The sequence below is a fragment of the Monodon monoceros genome, unplaced genomic scaffold (genome assembly GCF_005190385.1).
Source record: "Monodon monoceros isolate NGI ecotype Baffin Bay Population unplaced genomic scaffold, NGI_Narwhal_1 Super_Scaffold_18, whole genome shotgun sequence".
Classification (NCBI taxonomy): Eukaryota; Metazoa; Chordata; class Mammalia; order Artiodactyla; family Monodontidae; genus Monodon; species Monodon monoceros.
In genome coordinates this window covers 81,508,173-81,524,540 of record NW_021703774.1, presented here as the reverse complement: position 1 = coordinate 81,524,540, position 16,368 = coordinate 81,508,173, and the positions used below count along the sequence as shown (strand labels likewise).

The window sequence follows — 16,368 nt, the reverse complement described above, 5'->3', positions numbered from 1 at the left end:
TACACCTAGAAGAGATACTGTCAGGGCCAGATTAGAAAAGATCCTTGTAATCCACACAAAGGAGTTCAGACCTTTATCTTACAGGCAGTTAGGACCCAGGTTTTAAGAAAAGAAGTGAAAATTAAATTTGTTTTTTTGGAAGGATGCCTCACTCTGGTAACTGTGTAATGAGTTCACTGGACTAAGGAACTGACGGCTAGAAGATTTACTTAAGATAGCTCTTCAAATAATTTAGAAAAATGGTTTTGAAACTGTGCTCAAGTCTCAATCATCTCTATAAGCAACCAACTAAAAAAAAGTGCTCCTGTTTATTTGAGAAAAATAAATGTTTACCGTCGTCTTTTGAAGGGTGACTTTGGCATATCTGCTGTAGGGATCATCTGCTCTCCTGGCCTTACCCACATGATAGGCCCATCATCACTCTGGGACCTACACTGGAGTCGAAGGCTAGAAAGTGTACCCCAGGGCAAAGTCATCTGGAAGTCAGAAGAATAAGTCACGTTAAAAAAAAATTTTTAGACTATTTACAAGTTAACCCCTCACACCCAAAAGAAAGCTCTAAGGAGGTTATTTTGTGTGTGTGTATGAAGAAAAAAATGTATTAGACAGTAATTTATATGTAAAAAATAATTGAAGTTAAATATTTTATACCAATAATTTTCTAAACATATCTACTCAAAACATTGGATAAAAAAATTTTAATAGCTAAGATTAGCTTAAAACTTTTTAATGGAAAGTGTCCATTTAAGTAACGATCAGAACTTTAATAACCTGAAAAACACTCACTTTCAGAAATGGTGATTCTTCTAACATATCAAGGAACTCTGGGAAATAATCACCAACTTCTTCATCTACTGCTCCAACAAGACTTATCTGCCGCATAGGACCTGCTCGGTAGGTGCCACAGCAGTATGTCCTGTTGACCTGAGATAAAATGAAAGAGGGGGGAGAAAGGACTGAAGTACACTATAACATAAGAATCAGGATAGGGTATTATTTCCAATGTTGCTATTTCTTCTACATACTAAGAATTCAACGGTCAGTACCTTGGATAAAGTCAATAGTTACAGAAAGGCACCCTAGCACACTGACAAATACACTGATATATGAACCATAAACAGAAAATTCAAGGTGAAAGTTAGTCCATGGTCCGTCTCAAGGAAATACTGAAAACATTAAGATAAACTTCTCTGAGAATGATGATTTTTGAACTTTGTAAACACTTTCAAGTGATCTTTATAAGGAAAAAAAAATCAGTAAATAAACAGTTAAACTGACAGGGCAAGGAAAAAAAATAGACTATTGTCAAATTAATCTTCCATATTCATTTTGTACTCCCTAGCTTGAAAGCCTTCACATCAGGCCAGATACCAGGTTGACTGTTATTAAATCCAATCTCCCAGTACTTCCATATAAGATCCTCTGCCCTAGGCAGGCTGATATTTTTCTCTAACCAACTTATGCCATACTTGTATCTATCTGTAGTGATTTTTCTCTTGAATCTGCCCTTCTTGGAATGTCCTCTTTTCTGTCAACCTAAATCTTAACTTTCAAAGATGAGTTCAAGATTTTTCTTCTGAAAGCCTTCCTGATCTCCCTTGATAATCTAATGTTACCTGCAAGCATAGACGTTTTCTCTGTACCAACTCTAGTAAACTTAGGGCATATTCTATACAAATTTGCAGCCCAGGGAATCTTAACTTTCAAACAGAATCTACCAAGTGATTCAATACAAGCTGATATTATTCTTCTAGTCATTTTCATGTATGTTCTTAATATTCCTACTCCAATTCGGAATGAATGTTTCTCAAATGTAGAGACAGATCCCGTGCATACAGATGACTAGACTAAAAATGCTGGATTCTAACCAGGATTTCCACCTTGGATCAGTAACTTAGCATTTTCTACCTCAGGTAAGATGCAGATTAGGTTGAAAAGCCTAACATACAATTATACATTTAAATGATGGGTTTCTATTGAAGAGTCAAAAAAAATGTTTTTTTAAGAATCACTTCTTATTGTTTCAAATACCACCTCTTTTGCCTCAATAGAAAGCATAAATGACCGTCTAGTATTTCTTACACAGTTCTTTAGTGCTAGTTTTTTAGCAGCATTTTCAGAATCATCCCACTGTTTTTTTTTCATAGACAATTTAATGTCATCCCACACATACACTCACACCAAAAAAAGGTCTGAGATCTTGTTATCAAATAGCAGAGATTTCTTAATTCCTTACAAATCTTTCCCCAAAAATCTCTTTAGGTGATCCTTAAACAGCAACCGCCCAGGCCAGAATTACCTTGCACATATTTGTATGAATTACCTTCCATTTGTTTGTATGATCATCATGCTGTTAAAAGCCAGGGGAGGCAGTCTGGGAAAGAGGATGATTATGGGATATAGAGATAAGGAAGCTTTTCTAAGTAAGCATTATTCTAACCTTTCTAAGCCAAGCACCCTAAAACAACTAAAGCAGAATTTAACTTTAGTACAAGTTCTAGGAATAGTATGCTTTCAGGGCTAATAAAAGAAATGCCAGTCTCCTCCAAATACCTCCCCCCAACTATTCCCAATTATCAGAAATTCCTTCCAACAAAGGCTTTCAAGCTATGTGGTAAATGTCCTAAAGATGTGTCACAATTTAAATCTCACATAACTTAAGAGACCAATCTTTAAGAAGTACACTGCCATGTGGTAGTTTTCACCAACTTATGTGGCCTACTAGCTTTGAGACTATACAACTCTTAATGCATTATTAATTTGAAGGAATTCACAATACTTTAAATTCTGCACACAAAGTGAGACTGAATAAACATTTTTATACAGTACTCCGAGATTACCTAATTTAAGTACCACTAAATTCAATAGCACTGAACTCGAAGACAACGTAAAAATGCAAACACCTAGGATAATTAACATGTGACATGAATAAACATAAAGCATCCTTTCCTATTTGGAAAGAGAAAGTAAACCTGAAGAGGAGAAACTGCTGAATTTATGTCTGCTGAGTCTAGAAATAATCAGCCATTCAATTGTGGCCCAAAAAAAGTAATAGTAGTAAAGCTGATTAACAACAGTATCTATCACTTGTATAAAATAATTTAACAAATGTTAATGTTTGTGATATATTTTAAAAACTAACAGCACAAGTTAGAAGATGGACAACATTTATGGCCAGAAATTCAACATGTACCATCAGTGTGACACTAATGCCAAACAAGCAAATTACTAACTATCCCCAGTATCTATTCTAAGCCCCCCCTTTTTTTTTAAGTAACAGAACTTCTTGGGCATATAGCTGCTTGGCAACTAAGTGTGGTCTATGACTAAGTTCTGGCCAATGAGATGTTAGCACAAGTCACATATGCAATTTCTAGAGCATATGTAATTAAGTGGCTTGCTCTCCATTTCCTCTTTTTCTCTTTTGAGGGCCAAGTTCAACCATGCACATGACAACACCAAAGGAAATGGCAAAACTTAAAGACAGAAGGAAAGGAGAATCCAAGATGACATCATGGAACAGAGCTGCTTACCTCTGCGCTTGTTACTTGAGAAAGAAACTTATTTTGTCCTAGCTACTGTATGTGTGATCTCTTTGTTACGGTGGTTTAGCCTATATCTTGTATACTTTGTACTAAGGGAGGCAATACTCCATATTGCACAGATGACATCTGGAGCATTATCTCCTGCTCTGGGCTAAAAAAAAAAAGTCTATTACAAGAGCACACCCGAAAGAGAACAATCAAGATGATTAGTGACTTGGAAATCATACAGATTGGAGGAAGAGTGATGAAATTAAAAATATTTCAAAAGTATTTGACTTGAAATGATTAAAGTGGGGACACAATAATCTTCAAATACTTGGAAGCTTATCATAGAAGAGTAGACTTATATAGCCTTAAATAAAGAACAAGAATTACAGGAAAGCCAGTATCATTCATTTAATAAAAGTTTACTGTATATTATATGCAGACACTGTCCTAAACACAGATACAGCAAACCAGACCCATCCTTGGCCCCTGGAAATTTACAGTCTAGTAGAGAGAGGCATATACTAAACAAATATTTAATTATAAACTGTGACAAGTCTTCAGGCACTTGTAGGACACTATAAAAGAGAACATGGGATGCTGATCTAGGGGATAAACTGTTCCTCAAAGTAACACTGAATTAAAATCTGTAGAACAAGTTTAACGGAAAAAAAATCCCTCAAGCATCACCCTTTCCAGGGTCTAGAAAAAAGATAGTGATGCTAAACACAGAAAACAAAAGAGAAAAACGAAGATGAGACTGGAGAAACAAGCTGTGGCTGGATTATGGAAAGCCTTGAAGACCACATTAAGAATTGGGGGAATCACTGAAGGATCTAAAGTAGTAAAAGGAAAGTTAATAGATTTGCCTTTGTTTTTTCGGGGGTGTGGGGGGCTTGGGGTTTGTTTTTGTTTTCTCAACGGGACACTGAAAGAGAAATGACTAGTTAGGAGGTTTCTGTAATATTCCAAATAAGAAACAACCAACTAAGCTAATAACAGTGGAGTTGATTTTTTAAAGATTTGAAAAATAACCATAAGATAAAATTGTAAGGACTTGGAGAAAGTTAGATATGATAGAGAAAAGAAAGGAGTGTCAAGGATGTCTTGCAGGTTCTGCCCTTTGCAACCACATAGAGAAAGCACTCTTCCTACTGGAGGAGAGGACCAAGTTTGGGTGGGGAGGTGGTATCTTCAGTTTGGGATATAATGAGCTTGCAGCGTGTAGTAGGCGAAATAATGGCTCCCAAGGATATCCAGGTCTTAATCCCTAGAACCTGTGACTGTTATCTTATATGGCAAAAGGACTTTTCAGCTGTGAATAAATTAAGAATTTGGAGATGGCAAGATATCCTGGGTTATCCAGGTGAGCCCAAACGTAATCACAGTTGTCATAAGGAAGCAGAGGGAGATTTCACCACAGAGAGAAGGTGACTTGGTGATAGAAGCTGAGACTGTATTGATGCACTTTGAAGATGGAGGAAGGGAACACAAACCAGGAAATAAAGATGGCCACTAGAAGTGGGGGGGGGGCACAAACAAACAAAAACCCCACAAAACTAAAAAACAAGCAAACAAACAAAAAGATTCTCCTTCAGAGCCTTCAGAACTGTAAGAGACTAAATTTTTGTTGTCTTAAGGTACTATGTTTGTGGTAGTTTGCTGAAATCAGAAGAGATGGGTACTGAGGTTACAAATCCTAGTCATCGTCAGTAATCGGAACTTTAGTCTTAAGAGAGACCTGACTAGAGAAAATATGAAGTCCAAAGAACAGGGGTCTTGGAAAGCTCCAAATTAAAAAAAAAAAAAAAAAAGGGAAAAGAAAAGTTGACAAAAAACAATGTAAAGGAGTTAAGTGGTCAGAGAGGTTCGAAGAAAACCAAGAGAGCACAGTATCATGAAAGTCAAAGTAAGAAAATACCTCAGGAGGAATTTGGTCAAAATGCTGCTGAGACTTCTACTACGATGCAGATATAAAATGCCCACTGGTGACCTTAGCAAGAGATGTTTCAGAGAAATTATGAGGGCAGAAACCAAACTGATGTGGAGATATGAGGAAATGGAGACAGCAAGTGTAGACAATTCTTTCAAGAAGTTTGGCTGTGAAAGTAAGAAGAGTTTGTAGTTAGAGGGGGAAATAGGATCAAGGGAGAATTAAGATGGAAAGACTGAGCAACCCTCCATAGGTTGTATAAGCTTTCACCAGCAATATAAGAAAGTATGTATTGCCCCATAACCCCATTAACGGGATGTTATAAAATTTTTAGAGTTTAACAAATAAGTAAAAACTGGCATCTTAGTAGTTTTAATTTCATTTTCTTAGGAATGAAGTTGTATGTCTTTTCAGATAAGAGGATTAAAGGGCCATTTGTATTTCTTTTTCTGTGAAATGTCCATTTACAATGCTTGCTTATTTTTATACTGTGTTGCTAGTATTTCTCTTATCTATTTCTAGAGCTCTTTACAGTTTAGGAAGGTTAATTATCTGTCGGTGATATGAATTTATCTTTTGACCTTGTTTACAGTGATTTTTGTTTTTGTTTTGGTCATAGTTAGAAAGACCTTTGCCACTTAAAAGTTGTAAAAGAATTCCTTCATGTTTTCTTACATTTATGTCTCCATTTTCTACATTTAAATCTTTGATCCCATTTGGAATTTACTGCGGTATACAGTGATATGAATACTAAGATAAATTCTAGATATCCTGATGTCCCAACACTACCTTCTCTTGCCACCAATGATTTGAGATGCTATCATTTTTATATATCACATGCCTATATGTATTTGGGTCTATTTCTGGACTTTTCTGCTTCACTGAACAATGTTCATAAATAAGTATACACTTATTTAATAATTAAATCTTTAGAATGTATTGGTATCTGATAGGGCACTCCTCCATCATTGCTTTTCTTTTTCAAAGTTTTCCTGGCTGTTCTTGTCTGTTTATTTTTTCATACAAACTTCCAAGTCAGGTGACTGTCCCAGAACAAAACAACTATTGGTATTTTTATTGGGATTAGGTTCAATTTATAATTTAGGGGAAATCATCATTTTGATGTTGGTTCTTCTTAGTCCAAGAACGTGCTATATCTTTCCATTTATGTCTTCTCTTGTGTGATGTTTTAATGCTAACACAAAGAGTTTGGTAAAGGTGAAGAAGACTGCTAGTTAAACAAGGCAGACGGAACATATGATTTATTTATATTCCTTATCAAAACCCCACTCAAGTGAGAGTAAAATAGAAAGCCTATAAATTCCAGAAGCTCAAACAGAACAGAAGCAAAAATGATAGATACAAGCTATCAAAACATTTTTTGAAGGTTAAAAAAACGTACAGGGGAATTAGCAGATGGAGAACTTTGAACACTGAGTACCTGTATAGAAGATACCCAAAAAGCAAGTTCGTGCTACAAAATCATGGAAAGGCTAAGCATCACAGAAGGTGGGTAACCAGGCATAGAACTAAAACAAAGGAGATAGGTTTGAAATCTGTTTAAGAGTCAGTCAGACCCCTCCACTTACTTACCTTCCACCTCCCCCTCCTATACTCTTTCTTATCCTACCTATTTTGTGGAGAAAGTTAACCAGAAGACTATAGAAACAAAAACACCAGGCACAAGTATGGAAGAGACCCAGTATACTGAAAAGAGGGAATTAAAATTCCACATATTTTAACGATGAAATCACCTACCTACTTTCATAGTTCACCTCCAAGAATTCTAGCAGACAAGGATATAAGCTACTCTGCTCCTCTGGCAAAAATGTGGTGGACTCTCAGCTGTAAAAATTAAAAGCCCCAAAGAAAAGACCTCTAAATGCTGATACTGGGAGCTTTTCTACAATGATATGGCCAGATTCCCTACCCAGTCATCAAATGATAAGTCCTATTATAAGTCCTACAGAGTTTCTAATCAGTTTCGTACTGACTCATATTTAAATATAAACAGATCACCAGATGTTTGAAGAAAATAACATAAACAGAAGATTAAGACAAGCAAAAACGAACTTGATGAAACAGAGACACCTTAGAGCATAAAAGAAAATTTCAAAACAAGAATAATTAATATCATCAGAGAGATCAAAGAAGACATTGCATCCATGAAATAAAAACAGGAAAGTTTTTTTTTTAATGAAAAAAACAAAAAATAAGAACAAGCTCTTAAATTCAAAGTATTACAGCTGAAATAAATCAACAGGAGAAAAAGAAGATAGTAAAATCTCCCCAGAAAGTAGAATAAAAAGACAAAGAAAAATAAAAGGAACGATAAGAAAATTAACGGTTTAGCCAGGAGGCCTAACACCCAACTCAAAAGTTTTAGAAAAAGAAGACAGGAAAACTGAGGTAAGGAAATTAACAAAGAAATAATAGAAAATTTACCCAAATGGAAGGATATGCATTCCCACGTTGAAAAAACCTAAACGTTCAACACAGTGAATAAAAAAAGACTCATTCCAATGAGATCTGAGAAAATCACAGAGGTTGCAGGTAGCTTTCAACTACACTGGTGATGCTTTATGCCTTGGGCCAGGTGGCAACAACACAGGTGTTTGTTATTATTCTTTACCCCTCTTTATATGTCTGAAATCTTTCATAAATTAAAAATCAAAAAACAACAAAAAAAAAGACCCATTTAAAGACACATTATTCTCAGTGTTTTGAAATTTTATAGGAAAGAGATTTTGAAACTTCCAGAGAGAAAAAAACAGGACAACTTGACATTGGATTTCTCAGTAGCAGCACTAGAAGCTTAAATAAAAACAGTGGAGTAACACCTTTTATCTGCAGAAAAATGACCTCCAACCTAGAATTCCACACCTATCTGAATGACCAATCAAATTTAACGGTAGAAGAAAGTCTTTTCAGACATGTGAGGTCTCATCTGAGTCACTGAAATGAGGCAACAGAATAGTCATGGAATCCCAGAAGAGGATAAAAAGGCAAACAGAAATCCCAGGATATACATGTATAGGATACGTGGGATATATACAAGATATATACCAATACATCTCAGGATAGACCTCTAAATATATTCTTACTTCAACGCAGTAATATTACAAAACTGTAAACATGTTAAATGTCCAAATACAGGAGAATAAAGTGATATAGTCAAACAACAAAAAAAATATAGTGGTTAAAATGAATGAACTAACTAGAATTACATGTATCAACATAATTCTCAAAAGCAATGTTGAACCAAAGCAATCTGTAGAATGATACATGCAGTATACTATTTATAAAGTGTTAAATCACACAAAATTGTTATATACAGTTTATACATTCATACATGCATAGCAAACTATTAGAAGATATATAGAAATGATAAACCTCATATTCAGAATAAAGACTGACTTCTGGGGAGAAAAAAACCATTCTTTTAATAAAAATAAAGGAAACATATAAAGCAGGAATTCACTTAAAATCACGTGCAATTTTCTTTGTATGGGAATGGAAGGGGTAAAGATGGGATGGGGGTGAGTTAAGGTCCTAAGCAAATGGGTATAGAGTTTCTGTTTGGGATGACGAAAAAGTCCTAGAAATGGATAGTCGTGATGGTTGCACAACACTGCAAAAGTATTTAATGCCCGTGAATACTTTAAAATAGTTAAATAGTAAATTTCATGATATGTATACTTTGTGACAATTTTTTAAAAATCCTAAACAAGGTGAGGGATAGAATCCAGAACACAGGCAGAAGGATTAACTTCTGAGGAGGAAGTGAGATAGCTTCTCTATCGTTAACAGGAGGGAATGCAGAAAAGATGTGTACAGACAACAAGTCTAAACAATCATCATGAAGAAAAGGCAAGCAAGTTGACCAAAGAAAAGAAGTTTCCTACACAATGTTGAGGGCCCACTGGAGGCCTTATGAAATGTTATGAAGAGACAAGCTCCTGAATAAATATCAATCCAAAACTGATTTTCAAAAACATTTGCACTAGGTAGAAGTTAGACAAGATTATCTCCAAAAGCCCTTGGTTTATGATTCTATGAAATTCTAAGAGGATTGTATCTACTGGTCAAATGAATGGAATGTGAGTATTGGTAGATGGCATACAGCTTAAAACAGTGTTTCTTAAACTTGCCTGATCATAGGAATTGAATCACTTGAGGTATTTATCTCAGGCGTCACTCCAGACTTAATGAATCAAAATTTCCAGGAATGGAACCTGAGATTCTAAATATGTGTTTGGAACTAGCAACCCCAGATTATTCTTAGGGTCTGGCATATTTGAGAAACTCTGGCCTGGAAATGGCACTGAAAGCAAAGAACAAATTGAGTTCTACCACTTCCCAAAGAATGCGTTGGGGGCACAGTGGAGGAAGAAGTAAGTGTAATGAGGATTGGAGGGAGGTAAGTAGAGAGCAAAAAACAAAAAAAGTAAGACTGCTGTGGAAGCAAGAGACATAATGCCAAACAGGGAAAACTCAATCTTGAGTAAAATCAAAAGGTACAGTGGGTAGGGGAGGACAATTTGTACATAGGGGGACAATGACTATAAGAAAATAGTCATTAGCTTTGCATGTGTTAAATTTTTAAATTTATTTATAATATCTATAAAAGTTTAAAATTTGAATATATATATTGCTCTGTGTCCATACATATGTAGTCCTTTAGATTAGAAACTCAACTTTACAAAGTTATCCTATAACAATTGCTGAGTGTTAAATAAGCTCAGCTGTGCTCCCAATAATAAACCTTTTAATAAGGATAGCCATAAATCAGTTAAGATAGCCACTCTGCTCACAATTGAAAAAACTTGGAATCAACCAACATGTCCTTTAGTAAGTGAATGGATAAATAAACTGTGGTACATCCAGACAATGAGATATTATTCAGCCCTAAAAAGAAATGAGCTATCAAGCCATGAAAAGACATGCAGGAACCTTAAATGTATATTACTAAGTGGAAGAAACCAATCTGCAAAGGCTACATAGTATATGATTCCAACCATATGACATTCTTTTAGAGTTGAAACAATGGAGACACTAAAAACATCGGTGGTTGCCAAGGGTTGGGAGAAGGGGAGAAAGAGAAGAATTAGGCAGAGCACAGAGGATTTTTAGGGCAGTGAAAATACTCTTTATGTTAGTATAATGATGGACACATTATCACTATACGTTAGTCCAGACCCATAGATTGTACAATACCAAGAGTGAATTGTAATGTAAACTATGAACTTTGGGTGATTACGATGTGTCGGTGTAGGTTTAGCAATTGTAATGTATGTACCACTCTGGCAGGGGGGGTATGTTGATAGTGGGAGGAACTATGCATATGTGGGAGCAGGGAGTATATGGGAAATCTCCATACCTTCCTCTCAATTTTGCAGTGAACCAAAAACTGCTCCAGAAAACAAACAAACAAAACTTCTTTTTAAAAAAGAAAAACTTAGAAGAACACCAAGCTAGAAATACACAATACGGAAGAACCCTGGAGGAGGAGTGGCAGGTGGCGGGGGTGGGGGTGGGGGGTTAATAATTATGGCGCAGGACTCATGTTTCAGGAAGAAGGCTTTTCGGGCTGATTGTTTAAAAAACAGAAAGGAAAAAGCTAGCCAGCAATCTTCCTAACCTTGTGACCTGTAAACAGAAAGACATTCCCACTTTAAAAATATAGCAGTGTGAGTCAAAATGAGTTTATTATAAGCTGTACTTAGAATGAGAAATAAAAACCCAGAACCTACCATTTTTATACTGCTTTATAAAGTCAGCTACCTAAAATATTTATTTTTCCTTTTATGTAACACACTGATGTGCAGCTCCTTAAGAGTTTCGAAGTTATTTACCAAGCTACAAAGCATCTACTAGTTCTACTCTCTTAATTAGTAGTAGCAGTACACCATGTTAATTATGATACTCAAAGATGGGGAACACCTAATAAGCCCGTTTTAAGCCTTACCACAACACACAATGAAGAAATAACATTTGCTGATTTTCTCTGGAACAGTAGACATTACCATTTTATAGCGGTAACAATAACAGTTGTAAGAACTTCAACTACCACCTGAAGTTAAGAGTATGATCCTCGGTAAAAGATTTCAATATTATACATATGGAAAAAATTTTTTTTAAAAAAAGCAGAACTTAAAATACGCACATCTGCTAGATAAAGAGAACAAAATCCTATTATGCTAGACATATTTGTAAAATCAATCCCCTCCCTCCCCTAACCACATACCCTTCATCTCCATATACGACCTTCAATTACTTAAGATACTATAAGGTGAAATCAGTCTCAGATGGTGATACTTAAAACAACTCCCCATTTAACTTCACATATATTTTAGTGTTGTTTGTTGCTTCTATTTGCAATTCATGTAGAGAATCTAACACTTATAGCCTTGCTGATTCTTGGACCAGCAACATCAACGTCATCCAGGAGCTTGTTAGAAATGCAGACTCTAAAGCCCCAATCTAGACCTACAAAATCAAAATGTGCATTTTATAGGCACATTAAAATTTGCTAAACCCTCACCTACAGGATTAAACACCATCCAGAGACAGAGGAAAAAACAATTCCTCTTTGAAGATCTGCCACTATTTAACCTTGGGAAAGGTCAACCAAAATGTGACCTTCCTCATCTATAAAACAAAGGCTTGGAAATGGCCCCCACCTACTCTAAAATCCTTTTAGTCCATAAAATCACCAGAAGAATATCTGAATTTTCAATCCGTTTATCAGCTGCCACAGGGTTTTTATAAGGAGAGCTAAGGATTGCATACTTATTGCAGAACTATCACACTTCAAAGTTGAAAACCATTAAAAAAAGTTTTCAAGTAGCCAATAATTACAAGATATAACAGCTAAGCAAAAAAAAAAAATTTCTAAGTGAACACTAATTTTTCTCTATTAACTGACCAAAAGATTCCACAAACACTTAAAACTTTTTGGTCAAAATTGTTATTAACCAATGACTATTTAAAACTTAATTAGACCTGAATAATTCTACAGAATTATAAAAATACCATACTGTATCAATACATATGTAGTCCTTTAGATTGGAAACAACTTTACAAAGTTATCCTGTATCAACTGCTGAGAGAGAAGAAATCAAATTTGAGGATCGGCTCGGTGCTTCAATTGCTATTTATCATGAACTTACCTCTTTTGATGTTAAAACAATTGAGTTTTATAGAACAGTAAAAGAAAAAAAAAAACCACCTCTATGTGCATCCTAGCTTTGTTACTACAATCATTTAAAAATATAAAAGTAACAGAAGCTGTAATTTTTCTTGCACAAAACAAACTTACATTTTACTTCCTCCAGATAGAACAGGTGAGTTCTCCAGTAGTACTTCTCAAACCTTAATATGCATATGAATCACCTGAGGAGCTTGTTAAAATGCAGATTCTGATTCAGAAGATCTGGGTAGGGGTCTGAGAGTCTGCATTTCTAGTAAGCTCCCTAGTGATATCAAATTTATTCATAGAGCAAGTAGCAAGCTTCTAAAAAATAAAAAAGCGTAATTTACAGTATTTAGATGGTCATTGTTTGCAAAGCACCAGTCTTGACAATGTGTCCAATTAAATTCGTAATTAAGCAACATAACACTTTTCTGTCCTTACTTGACCCGTAATACGGACATGATATTTAAGCCCTCCATCATTCTTAATATCTAGAAAACTTATCCGTAACCTTCCTTCTACCTCTCTTTCTTTTTGATCTTTTCCCATGCTCCTCATACATGTGGGTGCATCACAGAATTCCATTCATAGCTTCATCTCTTCCATTTCTAACGCTTTCCCTGGACCACCTACATGCTAATGGTCCAACTTCTGCATCTCCGGCCTAGATGTCTCCCAGTCTTAGATCCATTTACTCAACTACCTGACAGACATTTCTGTTAGTCTTCACAAGTACCTCAACATAAAATATCTCAAACTGAACTCATCAATACCTTACACTCCTAGAAACCAACTTTTTCAACCCTGTATTGACTTTGTGACCAGCACCACCATCCACCCATTTGTCCAAACCACATTTTTTTAAGACTCCATCCTTCTCCCTCATCAAGTGCAATTAATCCCATGTTCTAATTATTTCTCAAATTTCATTTCTTCCTCTCTAATGTCAATATCAGTCTGGACATGGATCATTTCCGATCTAGTTACCACAGTAACTGGTTTAACCAGTCTTCTTGCTTCCAATCTCATTTTCCTCCTCAATTCCACCCTTCAGACTACTGTGTAATCTTTGCAAACATAACTTGATAGCTTTTCCCTATTAAAATTCACCAATGATTCCCCATTACCTTTGGGAAAAAGTAATAACTTTTTTTAGCACATCATACAAAGCTCTTCACAATTCTGATTTTGTCTCTCTCTCCAGTGTTAACTCCCCTTAACAGTCAGCATGTACTCTTGCCATGTCAAGCTATTTGCAGCTCCTTGAAAGTGCCACATTCTCTAATGACTCCATGTGTTTGCATAGGCCATTATTTGCTTTGCTTAAAATGCACTTATTATGCTAAGTAATCTTCTTTAAAGACTCTACTCAAGCATCACTATCTTTAAAATGCCTTTTCCAATCACTTCAAGTCTGAGTTAGGTAACACCACAAACTGTGCTCCCTCTATTATAAGGTTTTGCCTGTATATACCTCTATTCTAGTGTTTATCAAACTATATTATAATTGCTGGTTTATTCATCTCTTCCACTAGACTGAGCTCATCAATTAGTCCTTTTAAGAACAGATTGTGCAGTACATGGTAGGTTCTCAATATGTTTGCTGAATAAACTGTCTTGAACTATAGTCATGAATAATTATCATGGCTACATATTTAAACTATAAATAACTTCTATTAACTGTGTCTATAACATAATAAACTTACCTCGCTTTATATATAGGCTTAACAGAACTTCATAAGACTTCACAAAACACAGAATTCCTAACGTATTCACTTAATTCCCAACAATCTAAAGTTATTTGTGAAAAATAATAGCTTTCTGAATATTGTGTTAAACTGAGTTATTTTAATTTCACTGACCAGAATGTTTAGACAAATAAAACATCAGTCTCTTCTCCAATGTTTAGACAAATAAAAGCACTAGTCTCATATTCCAATGAGGGAAGGAGTATGGTAAAAGAATGTATCAATTGTTCAGGTGGCTTAGGTTTGCATACTATTTCTTTTTCTTTTTGGGGGGTGGGTGTACCCCCACAGCTTGTGGGATCTTAGTTCCCCAACCAGGGATTGAACCCAGGCCCTTGGCAGTGAAGCTCTGAGTCCTAACCACCGGACCGCCAGGGAATTCCCTATTTCTATATACTAGCTACATGACCCTGTATAACAATGAACATCTCCAAGCCTCAGTTTCTTCAATGGAAAACAGATAAAATTGCATACCTACCCCACAGATTATTTCAAGTATTAAGATATGAATGTGAAAGCATTTCTATAAACCATGAAGTGCTAAACAAATTTGAACTACTGTATTAGCTTCCATCCCAACGTATGCCGAAGATTCTAATTGCAAAATAGTTTCATGGGCTACAACAACCTCCTATACGCACCCCGTATGTCTCTCCAATGACTGAAAATTCATAAATAAAATTAAGTTACCGGATCACCAGAGCACAAGACTTACTTAATAGTCCTCAATATTCTTATGTGGTTGAAGTAATTAATGATATTTAACTTAATAATAAACTGATATGTTCTTAAAAAGTGGTTATTTTATAAATCTCAAAGTAAATCTCAAGGTAAGTTGTTGGTACAGTCATTTAAATTTCAGCTCCATTAAAAAAATTAATTGGAGGACAAAAATCAGCAGGGAATATTTAGAGATATTTTCTTCTATTAACTATTTAGACTGGGTACTGTCTATTGACATATAAGCTTGATCCTCTAGAGACTAATATGAAAGTTAAAAAGTCACCATTACAAAACCAAGACTTTCTTTCCCCCCAAGTTTCTGGCTTATTTCTCAGATATGCTTGCTGGTCTATCAATTAGAAGAGAAAATTTGCTGCATTTTTCTAAACTAAAAAAATGATAGAGCACATTAATTCTGCTCTCAGCAATATCTTTCTTTGTTAAATAGGGACTTAGGAGGATTATGGACTATATTAAAAGAACTGTTTTCAGTCCCTTTTCCAATATTTATAAAAATAGGATTCCTTAACTTTCAAAGGGCAAAACTCCTTTAAAAAAAAGAAAAAACAAAATCTACTACAAAAGTCAGCACTTCGGTACCTGATTGTGGTAACAAGGCCAAAATCCAAGACGAAGCCCTTTATTGCACATCGTGTTCCAACATCTTGGGCAGCCCCATCTTGCGACCTCTCCAGATTGGCTGCTCCTGCTCTCTCTACTGCAGAGAGAACTTCAATTAGAGAAATTCTGAAGCTCGTAAATCTAAACTGGATACTCCCCTCATTGGAGGTAAGGATGGTAAGAATCACTAAAAGATTCAAATTAGAGAAGGTTTCATATATATCTAAGTGGCTTGAAACCACTGTAATGCAGGCAGCTGAGAGTCTTATTATGCAAGTCTATTCACCTAAAAAAAAAATCTTAAGGAAAAGAATGGCAGCAAATTATTAGATAACCTGAAAAAATAGGTTATATAATCATAAATCTCTAAAGAGGAAATATTCTCCACTAAACCTGTGTAGAATTTATATCTTATAATACAAGCTTATAGCTGACCATTCATGTTCATAATCCTTATGAGAAAAGCAAGCAAGAAAAAAACTAGGACACATTATCAACCACTTTTCATGCCCTAAAATAACTTCATTGAAAAAATGATTGGTTAAAAACCACTGGTTAGGAAGGAGAGGTTTCCCTGCTGACTTAAGCCTAGCTGCCTAAGCAAGGCTTTAGAAAATG

General features: G+C 35.3%; 1 protein-coding gene across 1 annotated transcript in view; it reads right to left on the bottom strand.

The window, feature by feature from the left end:
• The window catches only part of RSBN1 (round spermatid basic protein 1), a 43,053-nt gene that overhangs the window by 13,121 nt on the left and 13,564 nt on the right, over window positions 1–16,368 (bottom strand). Inside the window, exons 3-4 of the mRNA XM_029229370.1 lie at window positions 787–924; window positions 334–476 (exon numbers count right to left, since the gene is read on the bottom strand). Coding sequence (XP_029085203.1) covers window positions 334–476; window positions 787–924 — 281 coding nt within the window. The remainder of the gene's footprint in view (window positions 1–333; window positions 477–786; window positions 925–16,368) is intronic.